A 21,461-nucleotide genomic window follows, 5' to 3' on the forward strand; every position below is an offset into this window, starting at 1 on the left:
CCTGCTGAAAGAGCAAGTCGATTATTTAAGTGCCACATGTCCCACATAAACGTTTGGAAGTAAGATTAGTAATAATAATTGATAACATTATGAATGCTTATTAATAACAAGGATTGTGCTAAATAAGCAAGAACTATCATCCTAATGGTTTTTGATACTCACTGCACCTATGAGTCATAGAGAATAAAAATAAATAAATAAAACACGTTTGGGCCCCAGCCCAGATCTAAAAACTCAGAATGGCAGGAAAGAAATGTAAATTTCCCAAGAGTCTTCAAAGGGTCCCCAATGAACATACCTTCTAGCATTCATCCCTTGTGTAGTCCACCCCCCTCCCACACAGGGTCTAGGCTGGCCTGTGACATGCTTTATCCAACAGAATATGGTGAAAGTGATGATACATCAGTTCAAGGATTAAGACTTTAAAAAGATGCTTTTGAGATCCCTGAGTTACCATGTAAGAAGTCCAGTTACCCCACTAAAGAGATAGATGAAGAGTGAGAGAATGAGATAACCTGAGGCCCACGCATCTCAGAATCTTGCTAAGCCCAGTTTTCTAGCCATCTCCTGCTAACGTATGAGAAGCGAGTGAAGTATCGCGAGCATCACAGTCCAGGCAAGCCCCCTGATCACTACAGCTTAAATTGATATCATGTACAGCAGAAGAACCATCCTGTTTATCCCAGTCAATCCAGAGAACTGTGAGAGATAACATAATGGTTGTTCCTTTTAGCCACTAAGTTTTGGAGTGGTTTGTTACATGGAAATGGGATAGCTAAAATACCAAGTGATCACCCAATATTTGGTGATGCTCACAGCAACACAATGAGCTGGGTAATAGATATAGCAACTGAAACACAGAAATTAAATAATTGGCCTATGATCACATGACTATTAAGTGATAAAGCCTGGCATGAAACTCAGGTTTATGATATTCAAAGACCGCGCTCTTTATTTTTACTATAAAAAGAATAGATACTCATGGTAAAAATTTCAACAGTACAATAGGTATAAAAGTAAAAAGTCCAAATCCCAATTCATCTTTCTCCATCACCCTGTGCCCTTTTACTTTCCCTAGAGGTAATCACTATAACTTTGTTGCCTACATAATAAGTTTTCTACTTTACTCCAGTGGCTATCAATCTCTCACTGCATTTAAAGGAATTTTTTTCCTCCAATATTTTCACACAAGAGCCAAAAGACTTTTACATAAAGCCACTGATGCAGTGTTTAAAATAACAAAAAGAGGGAATTCCCTGGCAGTCCAGTGGTTAGGACTCCATGCTTTCACTGCTGAGGGTACAGGTTCAATCCCTGGTAGGGGAACTAAGATCCCAGAAGCCACATGGCGCAACCAAATAAATAAATAAATAAAATAACGAAAATACTGGAAACAGCCTAAGTGCACATCAGTAGGAGACTATTAACTATTATACATGTATGCAACAGAAAACTAAACATCAAAAAGAATAAAATAACTCTACTGATAAGAATAACATTATTTCTGCATGTTTTCTCTAGGCCACAAACATCGACTGCAACTGAATGAAGGAACTGAGATTGTGGTACCCACTGATTTAACTAGAATGTAAGTTGCATGAGGTCAGAGACATTGGCCTTCTTGTTCACCTCTATATCCCCAATGCTTAGAATACTGCTGGACACATAGTTGATGTTCAATAAATATTTGGTGCATGAATGAATAATGTACTGGATATTCTCATTAGGTAAAAAAAAAAGCAAAATGCAAAGTGGTGTGTATAATATGTATGTTAAAATGTATCCAGGATTTGTTTTAAGTGGGTATGGTAAGACATGCAGACATGGAAAGAACTATACGAAGAAAGAAATTTTTTACACTCGTAGATCCCAAGGAAGAGAAGATGTAGTCTGCCATGCAGGGCTGCATGGGAAAGCACCACGATCGATCAGGAGGCAGAAGGTAAAGAGGGGAGAGCATGGCCTAGAGCCTTTATTGGAGTTTCCCCAGGAGGGAATGGATAAGGCAGGGTAGGTATGCTGAGTAAGCTTAGGATGGATAACTTGAATACTTTTGGCACACTCTGGGCTATAGGGATGGTCCCTAGTTCTCTGGTATCTGACCCTGGGGTGATTTAGGGCAGGTGGAATATTGGCTTGGTGTGTGAAGGTTTGATAAAGGAGATGGTTGGGGGACTGGGCTCCAGATTGGTTGGACTGTATATGAAAGGTCCACTTGCAGGGGAGTCCTTTGCTGTCTCTAGGAATTAGCTAGCCCTGGGAAGGCCAGTCTGTCCATGATCAAGGCCCCAAATGCCAGAGCATCAAGAATATAAAAAAATTTAAAAATGTAGTCAATACGTCATGATACAATTTTCCCTAAAAAGTGGGGAGAGGCTTGAATATACAAGAAAAATTTTAGAAGTATATACTAGAGAATGTTAACAGTGGTTAACTCTTCGGAATGGAACTTTTATTTTCATTTTGTATTTTTCTATACTACTTGGATTTTTTAAATATAAGCTACCACTATTGTTCTATAGTAGCTAATTAAAACATACAGTACTAGGGCCCACTATAGTAAATCTATGGTAGATCTGGGTACCTGTATTGTTAAAACAGTTCCATAATGATTTGGATTCACAGTTAGAATTGTAAACCACTATCATAACCCAATTAAAAAATACCACATATCCCAATGCAAAATTAAATCAACTCTAGATATGCTCACTTTGTAAATAACCTTCTGGTGTTAAACTTATTCTGCTATTCTAGATACCACTTTTTTCACCAGAAATACGGCTTCCTAGCAGACGGTATACTCAGTGCTTCCAAAAGATCACAAAAGATTCACATTTTAAAGCTTACCATTCTCTTGCAGAGTAAAATGCTCCCAAGGATCACACTTCAGCTGGATGTTAAGTGACTGCTTTGTGAGGCTTACAGGTCCTACTACCTTCCACAGCACTTCTTGTTTGTAATGTGCACTGGCTTGGACCTAAGGACATACAAGAAGAGCTGGGTTCATGAGAGGATCAGCAATAGCTAACTAAACCTCAAAGTTTGATTAAACATAAAATTTCCTATGGGTACAGAAAGCAGAATGATGAAGAAACCAGTGTCTTAATCAGTTCACAAAAGCAGCAGACCTTTAAAGGGAAAACAGAGGATAATGCATCAGCCCAGAAAATAATGGTCATAAAATCCTCTTGCTTACCCATGCCCACTCTTTGCTGGTAGACCCCTGGGGTTCTCAGAAATGAACAATAGATTACCCTTTTCCCACCTGTTGTCCTTTGTCTCCAAGTTCTGTCTCCAGATTTTCCAGCACAGTCACCACTTCCTCTCCACTCCCTGGATGATACTCCCATACCCTGGCCTGCAGCTCCTCGGGCAGGATGGTCAGGAACTGCTCCAGCACCAGCAGCTCCAGGATCTGCTCCTTGGTGTGCATCTCAGGCCGCAGCCACTTTTGGCAGAGCTCCCGGAGCCGGCTCAGAGCCTCTCGAGGTCCAGGGGCCGCCTGGTAACGGAACTGCCTGAAGCACTGGCGGAAAAGTTCCTGATAAGGGTGCACATTACCTACTTGGAGAGGCTTCTGCTCCCAAGCATGGTTCTCCTCTTCCTCTACCTTCATGATTCTCAGTCCCTCCTGCTCCTCTCGAGTGTGCACCACAGGAGTCAAGGCTGCGTGTTCTTTCAACTTGGTGGACATCTTAGAGTGCAATGGCTCAGGATAGGATTCACTTGTCTTACATACCAGGAATCAGGAAGAACCTTAGGATCAGAGCACTCCTGTGGGAGGAGAACACACTTAAAACAGCAGAATAACTAACTAGAGCAGTCAAGAACCTATGTCATTAATAATGAAGACTCACTGCCAAGGTGATGTTCCTGAGTAGCGGAAAATTAGGAGGATAATATTCCTGAGATCCGTGAAAATAGATCAGAATTACTGAGAAAGGGCACTTGGCTGCTGATATACAGAAAAGTGCTACATAAATATTAGCATTAGAACTTCTATTGTGGGAAATAAGGCCACATTCTCAGAATTTAAAGACTTTTTAGTTTATAAGAACTACATTACAGGAAGAAAAAAAGCACATGAGCCAAGGCTGGTGACCACCATAGCTCATTTGCCAAGGCTTTCTTTCATGTATACTCATAATCTACCACCCCTTCATAGAACTGCTTCAGCAGGGCAGGATGGGTCTTGGGACACTCCTGTAGAGGGAAAAGGAGGCTTCCTGATCCTTAGCAAGGTAAGGGAAGATGGATCTTGCCACACTTTAGTAAACTTACTATGACAATATACACATGAGCCGAGTCATAGTTATTTTTCCACTAAAACTTTTACGACATTTAAAGGAATCAAACTACTTATACAGAGGAGTAATATACTACAGCTCCATAAACTGGTTATAGTGTTCGTTCAAGGAATAAAGGATTAAGCACCTAACCCTCAGTTGAGGTATTTCCCTCTCCCACCGCAACCCCCCACCCCGCCTCCATCGTGTATGAAAGAATGAGAATCAAGCAAAATCTGAGTGGTTTATGCTATACTATAAAATCAAAATAACAGCGACAAATCCAAACCGAACAGTAGAGAGACAAATCGTTACTGAGCTCGTTACCAAGCATTGTGTGCACGTGCTGGGGGGAGAACAGGACACGCAAGCCGCAAAGACCCCCTCCCCGTCCCACCTCTGGCCCGTGGGACAACAGAGATGGGGCGTTCTGCAGCTTGGCAGGGGAGAAGCCCGACCGCTCACCCGCAGCTCTGGGGATGACTGGCGCTCCCTGGAGATTAGCCCTGGCAGGTAGTTAAGGCAAAAATCTTAAGCCACCATCCCGCCGGGCCAACCAGGAACCCTAAACGGCCGAGCAAAAGGCGCCCAGGACCACGAGGCCACTTCCGGTGCCCGCCTAGGAATCCGGAGGCGCGGTCCTCTCTATGATCAACCTTACTACTCCGCCGGCTTTATGCCTTCACAAGGTTCGGCCAGGGCTGGAGGAGCGCTTCGTTCTGGCGTTCGGATTTTTATTCCCCTGTTTCTCACCCGCTGCCTTCTCCTGAGGAAATCTGAGCCAGTCGATAAAGTTCAAATCACCCACAAGGTTGCTGAGACTTGCCACACTCCAGGAGTTAGCTCAGAACCCTTTTTGTAGTGTATTTATTATTGATGAGTGAAAGTTCTTTTTACATTCTGGATATGAGCTCTTTGTTATATGAACACCAGATATCGGCTCCCACTTCCCTTTTTACTCCCAACCGATGTCTTTTTGCTGAAAAATAGCTTTAAAAAACCTAACAGACTTTATTTTTAAAGAGTAGTTTTAGGTTTACAGAAAAAATGGAGCAGAGAGTATAGACTTCCCACATGGCCCCTCCAAACCCCCTCCCCGGCTACACAAAAACGCTATTATTAACATCTTGCATTAGTGCAAGTGCATTGTATCTTTGGTTACAATCAGTGAGCCAATATTGATAAAGTATTATTAGCTAAAGTCCATAGTTTATATTAAGGTTAATATAAACTGTGTAATACATTCTATGGCTTTAGAAAACATAATAACATGCATCAACCATTACAAGCATCATACTAAACAGTTTCACCGCCCTAAAAATCCCCTATGCTCCACCCATTCATCATTCCCACACTCCAACCCCTATAACCCCCAGCAACCACTGATCTTTTTACTGTCTCCATAGTTTTGCCTGTTCCACAATGTCATGTAGTTGGAACCAGAGTTTGTAGCCTTTTCAGATTGGCCTCTTCACTTAGCAAAAAGCATATAACATTCATTTCTCCATGGATTTTCATAGCATAATAGTTCATTTCTTTTTATTGCTGAGTATTCTATTGTCTGGATGTACCACAGTTTATCCACTCACTTACTGAAGGAAATCTTTCTTGTTTCCAAGTTTTATCAGTTATGAATAAAGCTGCTATGAACATCCTTGTGCAGGTTTTGTGTGGACATAAGTTTTCGATTCATTTGGATAAATACCAAGGAGTGCAATTGCTGAATCATGTGGTAAGAGTATGTTTAGTTTTGTAAGAAACTGCTAAACTGTTTTCTGAAGTGGCTGTACCATTTTGCATTCCCACAAAGAATGTATGAGAGTTCCTGTTGCTCCATATCTTCATCAGCACTTGGAGTTGTCACTGTTTAGCAATTTAGCTATTCTAATGGGTGTGTAGTGGTATCTCCTTGTTTTAATTTACAATTCCCTAATGACATATGATGTGGAGCATCTATTCATATGATTATTTACCATCTGTATATCTTCTCTGGTGAGGTGTCTATGCAGATCTTTTGCCCATTTAAAAAACTGAGTTGTTTGTTTTCTTATTGTTGAGTTTTAGGAGTTCCTTGTATATTTCAGATAACAGTCCTTCTTTAAAAAAATTCATTTTATTAAAGGATAGTTGATTTACAATGTTTAGTTTCAGGTGTACAGCGCAGTGACTAAGTTATATACATATCCATAAAAAGAATATATATATATATATATGTTCTTTTTTTCTTTTTCTTATTATTTATTTTTATTTATTTATTTATTTGGCTGCACCGGATCTTAGTTGTGGCACTCAGGATCTTTTAGTTGCAGCATGCGGGATCTAGTTCCCTGAACAGGGATAGAACCCGGGCCCCCTGCATTGGAGCATTGAGTCTTAACCACTGGACCACCAGGGAATTCCCTATATGTTCTTTTTCAGATTCTTTTCCCTTATAGGTTATTACAAAATACTGAGTATAGTTCCCTGTTATACAGTAGGTCCTTGTTGGCTATCTATTTTATATATAGTAGTGTGTATGTGTTAATCCCAACCTCCTAATTTATCCCTCCCCCTCCTTCCCCTTTGGTAACCATAAGTTTGTATTTTATGTCTGTGAGTCTATTTCTGTTATGTAAATAAGTTCATTTGTATCTCTCTCTCTTTTTTTTTAGATTCCATATATAAGCAATATCATATGATATTTGTCTTTCTCTGTCTTACTTCACTTAGTATGATAATCTCTAGGTACAACCGTGTTGCTGCAAATGGCATTATTTCATTCACTCTTTTTTATAGCTGAGTAATATTCCACTGTATATACATACCACATCTTCTTTATCCATTCCTCTGTCAATGTGCATTTAGGTTGCTTCCATGTCTTGGCTATTGTAAAGAGTGCTGCTATGAACATTGGGGCACATGTATCTTTTTGAATTATAGTTCTCTCCAGATATAGGCACAGGAGTGGAATTGCAGGATCATATGGTTACTCTATTTTTAGTTTTTTAAGGAATTTTCATACTTTTTTCCAAAGTGGCTGTACCAATTTACATTCCCACCAACAGTGTAGGAGGGTTCCTTTTCCTCCACACCATCTCCAGCATTTATTATTTGTACACTTTTTTAAAATTACCAATCTACCTTTTTATTGTTTATTTATTTATTTATTTGGCTGCATCAGGTCTTACTTGCAGCATGTGGATTCTTAGTTGTGGTGTGCATGTGGAATATAGTTCCCAGACCAAGGATCGAACCCAGGGCCCCTGCACTGGGAGCATGGAGTCCTACCCACTGGACCACCAGGGAAGTCCCTGTATACTTTAAAAATAAAAAAAATTATTTATTTGGCTGGGTCAGGTCTTAGTTGCAGCAAGAGTGATCTTTGTTGCTATATGTGGGATCTTCATTGCAGCATGCGGGATCTGTTTTTTTAGTTGCGGCATGTGGGATCTTTAGTTGCAGCATGCAGGCTCTTAGCTGAGGCATACAGGATCTAGTTCCCTGACCAGGGATTGAACCCAGTCCCCCTGCATTGGGATCATGGAGTCCTAACCACTGGACAACCAGGGAAGTCCCTATTTGTATACTTTTTGATGATGGTCATTCTGACAAGAGTAAGGTGATACCTCATTGTAGTTTTTATTTGAATTTCTCTAATAATTAGTTGATGTTTTTTTCATGTGCCTGTTGGCCTGTGTGTCTTCTTTGGAGAAATGTCAATTTAGGTCTTCTGCCCACTTTTCAATTGGGTTTTTGTTGTTGTTGTTGTTATTGAGTTGTATGAGCTGTTTGTACATTTTGGAAATTAAGCCCTTGTCTGTCACATCATTTGGAAATATTTTCTCCCATTCTGTAGGTTGTCTTTTCATTTTGTTTATGGTTTCCTTTGCTATGTAAAAAAAGTTTATACATTTGATTAGGTCCCATTTGTTTACTTTTGCTTTTATTTCTATCGCCTTGGGAGACTGACTTAAGAAAACATTGCTACGATTTATGTCAGAGAATGTTTTGTCTAGGTTCTCTTCTAGGAGCTTTATGGTATCATGTCTTATATTTAAGTCTTTAAGCCATTTTGAGTTTATTTTTGTGTATGGTGTGAGGCAGTGTTCTAAATTCAATGATTTACATGTGGCTGTCCAGCTTTCCCAACACCACTTGCTGAAGAGACTGTCTTTTCCCCATTGTATATTCTTGCCTCCTTTGTCAAAGATTAATTGACTGTAGGTGTGTGGGTTTACTTCTGGGCTCTCTATTTGCATTAAGTCTTCCAGTATGATGTTGAATGGAAGTGAGAAGGGACATCTTTGTCCTACTCCTCATCTTAGAAGGAAAGCATCTAATTTTTTTACCATTAAGTATGATGTTAGCTGTAGTTTTGGTAGATATTTTTTTTTGAAGCTACTGCTTATCTTTTATTATTATTATTTATTTATTTATTTTTGGCTGTGTTGGGTTTTCATTGCTGCACATGGGCTTTCTCTAGTTGTGGTGAATGGGGGCTACTCTTCGTTGTGGTGTATGGGCTTCTCGTTGCAGTGGCTTCTCTTGTTGCAGAGCATGTGCTCTAGGCACGCTGGCTTCAGTAGTTGTGGCTCACGGGCTCTAGAGTGCAGGTTCAGTAGTTGTGGCACGTGGGCTTAGTTGCTCTGCGGCATGTGGGATCTTTCTGGACCAGGGCTCGAACCTGTGTCCCCTGCATTGGCAGGCAGATTATTAACCACTGTGCTACCAGGGAAGTCTTTGGTAGATGTTCTTTATCAAGTTGAGGAAGTTCTTCTCCATCCCTAGTTTGCTGAGAATTTTTATTATGAAAGGGTGTTAGATTTTGTCAAATGCTTTTACTGCATCTATCAATATGATTATATATTTTTTCTTCTTTAGCCTATTGATGTGATGGATTACATTAACTGATTTTTAAATGGTGAACCAACCTTGCATACCTGGGATAAATCCCACTTGGTCATGTTGTATAATTCTTTTTATACATTGTTGGATTCAATTTACTAATATTTTGTTGCATATTTTTGCATCTATTCATGAAATATATTGGTCTGTAGTTTTCCTTTCAAGTAATGTCTTTGTCTAGTTTTGGTATTGGGGTAATTCTAGCCTTACAGAATGAATTAGGAAGTATTCCCTCCGCTTCTATTATCTGTTAAGAAATAATATTTATAAAATTTCTACTGAAATGTTTGGTAGAATTTACCAGTGAACCCACCTGCACTGGTGCTGTTTTGGAAGATTATTAATTATTGATTCAATTTCTTTAATAGATAAAGGCCAATCAGATGATCTATTTATCCTTGTTGGGGTTTTGGTAGATTATGCCTGTGATTATTGTGATTTATAATAAGAGAAATATATTTGGTCTTTCTCCTCATTCCTGGTACTAGGCTCCTAAAAACCTTGGAATTTCCTCAATGTTGAGATCTTTTATGTTAATGGGGTGACTTTTGGAAAGCACCTAAGGACTGGGACTTGGTTGTCAGTGGAGCTAACCACGTGTCTAAATTAAATTTTAGGAAGTTCTTATGTATTTAAATATTGTGTCTGGCTTCGTTTTTGTTAATTTCTCCTGCAACCCTAATTACAAATATTTTAGATCTGTATTCTCTGTCTCTTACCCTTTTCCTATATAATCCATCCTTTTTGTCCTTTTTGTGCTTCATTTTAGATATTTTCTTCTCAACTATGTAGTTCACTCATTTTTTCTTCAGCTGTTTCTTCTGCTGCTATATGCATCCACAAATTCTTTGTTTTTGTTTTTCAATTTCAGAATTTCCATTTAGTTCTTTTCATTGTTCCCCATTTTTTGTTAAAATTCTTATCTTTCATTTCTGAACATTGTACATATTATTTTAAAATCTGTGCCCAGTAACTCAAATTCTGAATTCCCAGTAGAAATGTTTCTACTCTCAACTGCTTCTGTTGACTTTTCTTTGCATTATTTGTCTTCTCTTGTGCCTAGTTTAAAAAAGTTTTCACAAAATTGTTTGTAAAAATAATTTGAGAGCTAATAGACTATTACGTCTTTACAGAGAGGATTTCCTGGTACCTGAGGGCACTAGCATTATGGAATCACTTAAATCCAACTGTAGAAATTGAGAAATTCAAAAGCTGAGCTGCAGCCCCCTGGGTGAGCCTGTCTGTGTGTGGTTCACCCTTATTTTTAGAGTGTGGTCATCTGGGGTCCCACACACCAAAGGGAAGGAATTTACCAGCACTAACCCTCACCTTGGCAGTCCCCAGAATCCAATTTTGGTGTCTCCAGGCCAATGTCAGGACCTATGCACTTGGTACACTCCCTTTCTGGGATGATGTTCTTAGGTAGAAGGGGAAAAACTTTCATTTTCCCCTTTATCCACAACATGGTCTGATATGTAGCTTTTAATCACACTGTATTTTTAAAAGTATTTATTTTTGGCTGTGCCAGGTCTTAGTTGCAGCATGCAGGATCTTCGTTTTGGCATGTGGGGTCTTTTAGTTGCAGCACGTGGGCTTCTTAGTTGTGGCATGCGAACACTTAGGTGTGGCATGTGGGATCTAGTTCCCTGACCAGGGATTGAACCCAGGCCCCCTGCATTGGAAGCACAGAATCTTATCCTCTGGACTAGCAGGTAAGTCCCTAACCACATTGTATTTTAAATAGTAGAATCAGTTTGCTTCAACAGACCCTGAGAAGTCAGGCATTTTTCTTGAAATTGAAGTTTCTTTATTCTACCTTGGAGATTCACCTCACCCCATCCTCACCAGATGAGAGGGTGCCTGGCTGATTGGGATATCTGCTGCTCTTAGGAACCCACACAGAAAAGGTGACATCATGATCATATAAGGCACCAGATAGATCTCTTAGTTCCCAAGGAACAGGAACCATTACCTGCTAGTAAAATTGACATAGTGCATAACCTATGACCCAGCAATTTCATTCCTGCATATGTTTTCCAGAAAAACTCCCAAAGGGGTTCAGACCAAGACTTTATAATAAGGAGTTGGTTAAAAGCCTAAATGTATAAAATTGAAAGTAAGGCCACACACAGACCAATGATTATGATGCACCCTAAAATGAGTTTGTAATCAATCCCCACTGAGCACCCAAGGTCATTTCTTGACCAGGTCTGGGAAGAGGGCAGATCCTATAGCAAACGATTAGAGATCCCTCTTCAGGCTGAATAGATACCAACCCATAAACAGAGCCCTTCAAGCAGTCATTCAACAGCATGTGTCACAAGCCTTCTCTGCGTCAGTCACTATTTTATATATTGGAGACACAAAGATGAATGAGGTAAATATGGTCTGTGTTCAGCATATCACATGTACACATGGCCCACCCACATTTCGCCATTTTTTTTTTAACAAAGGATAGGAAATTTTGTGAAATGATTTACCAAAACACAGATATTTATTTGCTGCATTTCCCAGATATACTAACATGATAAAAAGGGATCACTAATCATTAGAGAAATGCAAATCAAAACTATAATGAGGTATCACCTCACACAGGTCAGAATGCCCATCATAAAAAAATCTACAAACAATAAATGCTGGAGGGGGTGTGGAGAAAAGGGAACCCCCTTGCACTGTTGGTGGGAATGTAAATTGATACAGCCTCTATGGAGAACAGTATGGAGGTTCCTTAAAAAACGAAAAATAGAACTACCATACGACCCAGCAATCCCACTACTGGGCATATACCCTGAGAAAACCGTAATTCAAAAAGAGTCATGTACCACAATGTTCATTGCAGCACTATTTACAATAGGCAGGACATGGAAGCAACCTAAGTGTCCATCGACAGATGAATGGATAAAGAAGATGTGGCACATATATACAATGGAATATTACTCAGCCATAAAAAGAAACAAAATTGAATTATTTGTAGTGAGGTGGATGGACCTAGAGTCTGTCATACAGAGTGAAGTTAAGTCAGAAGAGAAAAACAAATACCGTATGCTAACACATATATACAGAATCTAAAAAGAAAAAAAAAAAAAAAAACGGTTCTGACGAACCTAGGGGCAGGACAGGAATAAAGACGCAGACATAGAGAATGGAGTTGAGGACACGGGGATGGGGAAGGGTAAGCTGGGACGAAGTGAGAGAGTGGCATGGACATATATACACTACCAAATGTAAAATAGATAGCTAGTGGGAAGCAGCCACATAGCACTGTGAGATCAGCTCGGTGCTTTGTGACCACCTAGAGGGGTGGGAAGGGAGGATGGGAGGGAGACAGAGGGAGGGGATATGGGGATATATGTATATGTACAGCTGACTCACTTTGTTATACAGCAGAAACTAACACACCATTGTAAAGCAATTATACTCCAATAAAGATGTTTAAAAAAAAAAAGTAAAAGGGTGTAAGTCTGGTAGAATTGTATACCCGTTGCATCCCAGGAATCAATGTCAAAATCATTCTTAGAAAAAGTATTTAATTAGCATCATGAATTCCAAACAAAAAATAAATGTAATAAATAATATTTGGATTATCCAAGGTTGTGGTTAGTTTTAAAGACATCCCCCTACTCTCTCTACATTTACTGTAGAAAATGAAAAGCTAACTGTGCCAAAGACAGTTAAATATCCACTGAGATCTGTCACAGGAATCTGTTTTAATTCAGCTTTGCCCAAAGTGACCTGACAAAGTCTCTCTGGTAATACTTGTCTAACTGCATAAAATAATGCCAGTTAAAGTGATTTTTTGTAATTGGGTTTTTTCTTAGTGGTGACATTTGATGTTGAAAAGTTCTGTGCTATACCTCTACCACATATTTGACTACTGAGGTTCACTTTTGTTGTGTATCCTCTGATGTTTAGTAAGAGATGAGTTCAAGAGATTTTCCCACACCCGTCCCAGTCATAAGGCTTCTCTCCAGTGTGGACCCTGATGTTTGATAAGATCTGAACTTTTTTTTTCTTTCTTTCTTTTTGATGGGGGTGGGGGGCAGTTAAAGTGTGGAGTCCTACTGGACTGCCAGGGAATTCCTGATAAGATATGAACTTTGACTGAAGGCTTTTCTACATTACTTACCCTTAAAGAGCTTTCCCCCACAAGGAATCTTTGCTACACTTTAAGAGTTGAGCTAACGCCGAAAGCATCCCCACAGTGGTCATACATACATAGGGTTTTGTTCCAGTATGGATTTTCCAATGTATAAGATTGAGCTTTTAAGTGAAGGCCTTCCCACATTTTAATATTTATGGATTTTCTCTCTAGCATGAGTTTTCTGGTAATTAAGTGCTGGCTTCCAAACGAAGGCCTTCCCCCACTCACTACATTCATAATGGTGCTTTCCATTGTGGGTTCTTTGGCGGGTGACCAGACTCGAAACACAATGAATCCTACAGTATTATACTCTTTAAACCAATAAGTTTTCTCTTCAGTATGGATTCTCTGATGTTTAGCAAGGCTATCAGAGAACTTAAAGGCTTTGCCACATTCGTGACATAGATAAGGTTCCTGTCCAAAATGAATTTGCTTATGTTCAATGAGACTTGACCTCACAGGGAAGGCTTCTGACACTGAAGATATCCCCAGGGGTTCTCGGATGTCTAAGATCACTCCAGTGTCTGAAGGTTTTGCCACATTCTTTATTCTCATGAAACTCTTTTCAGGATGGCTTCCCTGTTGTTTACTGAGACTTGGGATTACACTGAAGGTCGTTCCTGGTTGAGGATCTATAGGGCTTTCTTTAAGTTTGGATGTGCTAGTGCTTGGTCAGGGCTGCTGGTGTACCAGGGTTTGTATTATGAGGGAGGGATATTTTTGGTTTAGTGACTTCCACTCGCTTTACAAGTGGCTGCTTCTTTTATTACAGTTGAAGTTGGAAATTGTGCACAAGCTGAATGGAGAATTTCCCATGCCCACAGCATCGACAGGACTGAACTTCAGGGTGAATTCTCCCAGGTATCTTAGGCCTTTTTATCAGAGTGATATTCTCCATGGCTTGAAGCAATGTAATTTGTGCATCCTCAAAGGAGCTCCTCTCTCACTTGGGTAAATTATTCAGAAGTCCATGAACTTGTCCAGTGTGGAGCCCCTGATGATGTTCCTACTTAGTCTTCTGAACATCTCCCTTGTGTGTTAGACTTCTGGAAAACTCTGCTTTGAAACAGACTCCTTATTTAAGGCTAGGAGTCACCATCTGAAAGAACAGGTTGATCATGAAATTAGCACCTTTTCCCCAGAGGCAGAAAGAGGGAGTCAAATGTAACATACATGAGAGTAGCCTACAGAGAGAAACTACAGAAAACACAACTCTTTATGTGTGAAAGTTCTAAGTAAGAATACATACTTGCTTTTCCATTACTTTCTGCTCTTATCTTTAGTAATTTCTTCCTTCTGCTTTCTTGGGTTTATTTTCCTGTGCTTTAAGTTCTCAAAAGGGATGTTTAGAGCTTTTTTTTTCACCTTTGCTTCTTTTCTAAATATAGCATCTATACTTTTAAATGAAATAATTTACCCTAAGGAGCCTGAAAAAGTACCAGGAACAGAATAGGTCTAAATAAATAGAAGCTACTCATTATTCGTATCATCACTAATGTAAAGCAGGAGAAGTAAAATAGAAAGGACTGGTGAGGAGACTCATTTGTGCAAGAGCTCCAGTGAACATAACAATATATAAAGTAGCAGATTAAAGAAGAGGTCATCACATAACAAAGCATTTTACTATCTATTTGTAGAGGTGATAAAAACCTCAAAGCTGTAATGTGTATCAGAGAATATCTAGCCTGTCTCCTTATTTTTAAGGATGTAAAACTGAGGCCCAGCTAGGTGGCATTAGCCTAGGTAACAGGATTACTTAGAGGTAAAAATAGGTTGAGACCAAGGGCTCTTGAATTTCACCTTTAAAGTTTTTACCAGCATAACACACTGGCCCACTGTGGTGCATAAACAACGTTCAGATCAAAACTTTCATAGTATAGCATAGTGGTTAAGAGAAAACATCGTCAAGTTGAACTTCTTGTTTCAATTCCTGGCTCTACCATTTCCTAGCTGTCTCTGTTCCTTAATATTTTTAGCTGTAAAATGGGAATATAGTAGTATGTGTCTCATTTCATTATTTTTTATTGAGAAAAATACACATGTAAGGTACTCAGAAAAAGCCCCAGCATAGGAAGCATTCCAAAAATATTGACCAATATGGTAGATCCACTATCTCAATGGTAAATTATATTACTTTTCTTAGTTATTCACTGTAAGCTTTATTTTTCTCCACCCTATGGATAGTAAGCTTGGTGATTTAAATTGCTTTGACTAACAAAACATAAGTGGAAATGACATATGCTCCTCCTGAATAGATGCTTTAAAAGCCATCATGTGGTCCTACGACTGTTTTTCTTTTGCCATAACAGCAGCATATTCAAGGTAGGAGCATTCTTCTAGCCTCGATCCTAGAGTGGTGAGAATGTGTTGCATTAGACAGTTAACACAGGCAAAAATGAAAGTAACAGCCAAGCCTTTAATCACTTACTGCAATAGCATTAGCAAGAGGCCCAACAACAAAAAAGTGCTGGCTCCTGCAGTGTGTTATTCTTATCCATGCAACAGTGCCAGGCAGGGTTCAGGTGAATCAGCACAGGTGTGGAGACTGTGTCACTGCCAACACAGCACCAAACAAAAGGCTCCAGTCATTTTCTGGACCTGGAGGCCAGGGGAAGAAAGAGGGGAAAGGCTAGGATTGTAAAAGTACTAGTACTGAGTCAGAGTGGAGAAAAGTGTCTTGCCTTATCGGGGTGAGAGAATCTTGAAGAGTTACTCAGGCAAGACCCCCAGTAAAAAGGGCCCCAAAAGGAGGTGCCTGGGCTAAGAGTACAGATATGCCTAAAAGCATGGCTGGCCAGGCGGTCTGAGTTTTTGACTGCAACTCCCTTCAGAGACTGCATGTGCTGACTGTGCCTCAAAGCCTTGTGTAGGAGGGTAGCTTTACACCCACGAGGGATAAAGCCTTTGTAACTGCCTATGGTCAGGTCTGAAAAATCATACATATTGAAAACTTCCTTCTCCTACCCGAGATGCACCATGATTTTCACATGTTATTCCCACTGTACCTTCCTTCATTCCTTTTCAGGTGGCTGAAGAACTCATTCTTTCTTCAAGATTTCATCATCCTTCAAAGCTTTTCCAACCTTCTCATAAGTACTTGTTACACTTACAATGCAAAGCATTCGGTATAAATCCAATGGCTTTATCACTGTAATTATTATTTTCTATCTACTCCTTTCTCCCTGTCTGCAAATAGACTGTAAGCCTCTGGAGAGTAGGGTGCTTTTTTCATTTATCTTTGTATTCCTAGTACCTGACACAAGGCCCAACCTAAAATAGATAATCATTAATACCTTAATCTGAGCTTATAAGGAATAACCATGTTACATATATCCTGATATCCTAACACTCAATTCTTCAGTAAATGAAATTTCTTTTTCCAGAATGTCTGTTCCTTCAAAGTTTTCAAAATACTCACCACTTACTGCTTGGGAATCACAGTTGTGCTGATCTGGGTGGGATATGGCATCACTTCAGTGCTGATCCCAGAAGGGTGTGCTCCACCCAGACGACTCCGCCTGCAAACCACCATCCTATGAACAAACCAAGACAGCTGGGCCCAAAGAGGTAAATACTGAAAACAATGGCGATAACAACACAGACAGGGGGTGACAGGGAAGTCTCTCCAGAGCAGAGCAGGGGGAAACCACAGTGTCCTTCAATTGCCAAAGGCAGGAAAAAGTAGGGCAAAGAATTAACACCTTGAACCCAGCATAGCAAAGTCAACTTCCTGGTGCTTCTTTGAGGCCCTTCACTGCCTGTAGGTACATGCCTTACTTCTCTAACATGCCTCATGCCCTGAGTGAGGTCCTATCTACTCAATTTGAGCTGCAGAACCATGACATTCTCCACCTTCAGGCCCCATGTCCAGGCCTAAAGTTACCTGAGTAGTGTGGTAAGCACCATCTCAATAACAGATACTTCATGATGTGCTTTTTAACATGCGTCTGTGACCTCAGTGTTGGAGCGCACAAGTTAGCTTAGAGCTACCTGGAATCCAGTGTGTCTTATAGCTGACTTGCTTGAATTGCTGATGAGAATCCAGGGAAACTGTGCATCCTTTGCAACACAGTCTTACTCTGAAGTGAATACCACTTCAACTTCCCACAGAGTGTTCCCTCCTACTTGTCCACAGTGTGGACCAAAGCAATCTGCAATTTCTATCAATTTGGTGCTCACCTTGAACCTGAATTACTAAGTTTCAGGGATCAAAAGGATTTCAGGCCCATTACCCAGGAGTAAGAAAAATAATAACAAAGTAATTTTAAAGTCCAGATTTCCTTTGAGTTTCATATGTGCAAAGAATACAGAGTTTGAGTTTTAGGCCTGGGGATAGTTAGGAAGTTAGGCTATAGTCTGGTGAACAGCTCTACTGGGATTTCCACAGATATAACAAAGACATTTCTCTAACTGAATTCATTAACTTTCTACCACCTCCCAAATCTGAGCTCTCCTGGTTGATTACAGATATCAAGTTTCACATAGTCACTCAAATAGATGGTTGTGTTCTTTTTAATTGGAGTATAGTTGCTTTACAATGTTGGGTTAGTTTCTGCTGTACAACGAAGTGAATCAGCTACATGTGTACATATATCCCCTCCCTCCCACCCCCACTCCATCCCACCCATCTAGGTCACCACAGAGCACCAAGCTGAGCTCCCTGCACTATACAGTAGGTTCTCACTAGCTATGTTTTACACCATGGCAGTGTACATATGTCAATCCCAATCTCCAAATTCATCCCCCCACCCCCGTGTCTACACCTCTGTTCTCTACGTCTGCATCTCTATTCTCAAAGAGATCGTTGAAAGCCATCATAAGACTAATGCCAACCCCAACTCAACAACAGTCCCCAAAGCTTGTTCCATTCTCATACCTCTGAGTCTTTGCATATGCCACATTACACTTTGAGAAACACTGAATGCAAGGGTCAGAAGCACCTGACACTCTTTGACAGGTTTTTGGTTTAGGAAGCTCAGTTAAGTTCTGGGGTTTATTGGATTATTAAGTCCAAAAGGCCTGGGGCTTATAATTAACCTTTTTTAAAAAAATTAATTAATCTATTTTTATGTATGTATTTGGCTGCGCTGGGTCTTGGCTGCAGCACATGGGATCTTCGTTGCAGCATGTGGGATCTTTAGTTGGGCATTCGAACTCAGTTGCGGCATGTGGGATCTCGTTCCCTGACCAGGGATCGAACCTGGGCCCCCTGCATTGGGAATGCGGAGTCTTAGCCAGGCCTGGGGCTTTAACTAAGCAAGAATAAACTTAAAGAGGGAATCCCCTGGCGGTTCAGTGGTTAGGACTCAGCCCCTTCACTGCAGGGGGCCCGAGTTTGATCCCTGGTTGGGGAACTAAGATCCTGCAAGCCGCATGGCATGGTCAAAAAAAAAAGAATAACTTTGAAGAATTATCAGTTGGGATTCCTAGCCAAAAAGAGAGAGTATGCCTTCTGCCACGAGGTCACTAATACATTTAACCATCTCTAAGAGCATAGCAGTACATCAAAGCCAAAGAAATCAAGACGAATAGGTTAGTTATTTGCAGATTCAATGAGGACATGTAGTCCCTGTCTCACCAACCAACATTACTTCCAATTTCAAAATTTAATGTTTCAACTATAATACTGGTAGCAACAACAACAACAAAAGGCTTGCACATAAGAAAAGGAAAAATCATGTTTGAAATACTGAAGTTTGCTTTTACTAAACCATAACAAACTATATTATGGTATAATTTACCTTATGAGTTGTAAAACTGCATTCTCAGAAGTAGATGTGATCTTAGAGACCTTAAGTCAATCATTACGATGATGGAGTCCTTTTTCATTGACTTCTCACTTCTTTGATATTCCAAGAAACGAAGTGTCAATTAAAACATTAACTTTTACCATTAACTTTTACCATACCCTTCCTTTGGTGACAACTTCTTATATTAAAAAAAAAAGGCCTTTGTAATATCTTCACCATGTAAGTCACTGATGACACTTTCCTTTGGCATGTATTTTCTGGTGTTTAGTAAGATTAGAGCTCCCATGGAATGCTTTCCCACACTCGTCACACTCGTATGGTTTCTCTCCAGTATGGATTCTCTGATGAAGAATAAGAGTTGAGATCTGGCTGAATGCTTTCCTGCATTCTCCACACTTATAGGGCTTTTCTCCAGAATGAATCCTCTGGTGATTAATAAGGGCTGAGTTCACATAGAAGGCCTTCCCACACTCCTTACACTCATATGGCTTCTCTCCTGTGTGGATTCTCTGATGTTTGATGAGGTCTGAGCTCATGCTGAAGGCTTTCCTACACTCATCACACTCATAAGGTTTCTCACCAGAGTGGATTCTCTGATGTTTGATGAGGTCTGAGCTCACACTAAATGCTCTGCCACATTCATTACATTCATAGGGTTTCTCTCCATTGTGGATTCTCTGATGTATAATTAGGTGCGCCCTCACACTGAATGCTTTCCTACCCTCATTACAAGTATAGGGTTTCTCACCAGTGTGGATTCTTTTATGCACAGTGAGGGTTGAGCGCGCATTGAAGGCTTTTCCACAGTCATCACACTCATAGGGTTTCTCTCCGGTGTGGATTCTCCGATGTCGAACAAGGCTTGAGCTCTGGGCAAACTTCTTTCCACACTCACTGCATTTATACCATCTTTCTTCTTCAGGCTTGTCCTCATGCCTTTCTAACTGGTCCTCATACTGAATAGCTTTTTCATTCTCAGGAATCTGTAAAGTATCCCTATCATATATGCTGGGGACCTTTGGGTGTGGGTCCATCCTTACAAAAATCTTCCCTTCAGAATTGACACCTTGTTCATACCTTTGGCCTTGATTCCTGAAATAAACAGACCTTTCAAATGTAATTTATTCCCTGATGCTAAAGCAATATGATGTAATAAAGACTAAACTAGGACTCTCAAACATGTTCCACAAACCCAGGACACCCCGATCACATGGTGGCCAGATCAAATGTTTTTCTTCAGTCTGTACCACCACAGAACTATTGGAATGAACACCTGACTCAAATAACTATTTAAGTCTACCCTTTATAAAGGTATTTAAAGCACAAAATCTGGGATATAAGTGAGTATATAAAAGAATAGATAGTTTCTACTTAAGACTTTTTATCATATTTAATTAAATTGGGAAACAAGACAGGAGTTGCAGAGATTTGCAGATAGCAGAGAAGATGAAGGAGCACAGGAATAGAGAAGGCAAAAAAACCAGAAGTTCAACTGATAATGAATTAGTTTGGGAAAAATGAAAATAACGTTATCATTGTGTTTTATCACTCACACAAGTCCACACTATTTGGGTTGGAAGAGAGACATGGAGACAAAAGAAGCTCTGTCTACTGCTACCTCTACTATTGCTGCAGCTGATGTTGCTATGACAGACAGGGGTGCTTTGTCTTCTCTGGAACTGTGACAGAACAGACCCTTTATCTCTCCAAAGAAGGGTCCACTCCAGCTTTATAATTCAGACCAAGGTGTGGATAACTTGTTGGACGGCTCCCACTCTCTTATCCCCTGGGAACAAACTCAATTCTATCTCCAAACTTAATAAAACTTTTGCTTCAAACTCAAATTAAACAAATTATCTCCCTCTGCCTTTTTCCATCTTAAAAATTGTTTTATGTCTCAATAGTGATAAGTCAACACCCCCAAACCTCTAACCTCAGCATGATAATGAGAAAAACAACAGTCAAATTTCAATTGATTAACATTCTACAAAGAAACCTTAAAGTACTCCTCAAAACTGTCAAAGTCATCGAAAACAAGGAAAGTCTGAGAAACTGTCACAGCCAAGAGGAGCCTATGGAGACATGACAATTAAATGTAATATGGTACGCTGGATGGGATCCTGGACTAGGAAAAAGAACATTAGATAAAAATTAAGGAAGCGTGAATAAAGTATGGACTTTAATAATAATAGGCAATAGTAACTCAATGGTTGTGATAAATATTCTATATAATGTAAGATGTTAATAACAGGGGAAACTGGGGACTTCCCTGGTGATCCAGTGGTTAAGAATCCATGCTTTCAATGCAGTGGGCACAGGTTTGATCCCTGGTTGGGAAACTACGATTTTACATGCCACGTGGTGCAGCCAAAAAAAAAAAAAAAAAAGAAAAAAAAAAAA

The 21,461-nt window shown here is 39.9% G+C and overlaps 2 protein-coding genes across 2 annotated transcripts in view; both read right to left on the bottom strand.

The window, feature by feature from the left end:
* Positions 1 to 3,694, bottom strand: part of LOC103078896 (zinc finger protein OZF-like) — a 50,731-nt gene extending 47,037 nt beyond the window's left edge. Inside the window, exons 1-3 of the mRNA XM_007449264.1 lie at positions 3,255 to 3,694; positions 3,116 to 3,128; positions 2,848 to 2,977 (exon numbers count right to left, since the gene is read on the bottom strand). Coding sequence (XP_007449326.1) covers positions 2,848 to 2,977; positions 3,116 to 3,128; positions 3,255 to 3,694 — 583 coding nt within the window. The remainder of the gene's footprint in view (positions 1 to 2,847; positions 2,978 to 3,115; positions 3,129 to 3,254) is intronic.
* Positions 3,695 to 4,131: 437 nt separating this feature from the next.
* On the bottom strand, positions 4,132 to 20,095 carry LOC103079174 (zinc finger protein 501-like). The gene is made up of 3 exons (XM_007449265.1): positions 19,340 to 20,095; positions 13,540 to 13,764; positions 4,132 to 4,203 (listed from the first exon to the last, which is right to left on the bottom strand). The coding sequence occupies exons 1-3, from the start codon at positions 20,093 to 20,095 to the stop codon at positions 4,132 to 4,134; spliced, it is 1,053 nt and encodes a 350-aa protein (XP_007449327.1).
* Between the last annotated feature and the right edge of the window lie 1,366 nt (positions 20,096 to 21,461).

Source organism: Lipotes vexillifer, unplaced genomic scaffold (assembly GCF_000442215.2).
Source record: "Lipotes vexillifer unplaced genomic scaffold, Lipotes_vexillifer_v1.1 scaffold657, whole genome shotgun sequence".
NCBI classification, from domain to species: domain Eukaryota; kingdom Metazoa; phylum Chordata; class Mammalia; order Artiodactyla; family Lipotidae; genus Lipotes; species Lipotes vexillifer.

What these genes read in the sequence shown, in the direction of transcription:
- LOC103079174 (XM_007449265.1), bottom strand. Translation starts at nt 20,095, where the DNA reads ATGGACCCACACCCAAAGGTCCCCAGCATATATGATAGGGATACTTTA. An exon ending in GGAAAGCATTCCATGGGAGC is followed by an intron (nt 13,765 to 19,339) that starts TCTAATCTTACT and finishes TTCCCTGTGAGG; the next exon opens with TCAAGTCTCATTGAACATAA. An exon ending in AAAGCACCATTATGAATGTA is followed by an intron (nt 4,204 to 13,539) that starts GTGAGTGGGGGA and finishes TTCCCTCTACAG; the next exon opens with GAGTGTCCCAAGACCCATCC.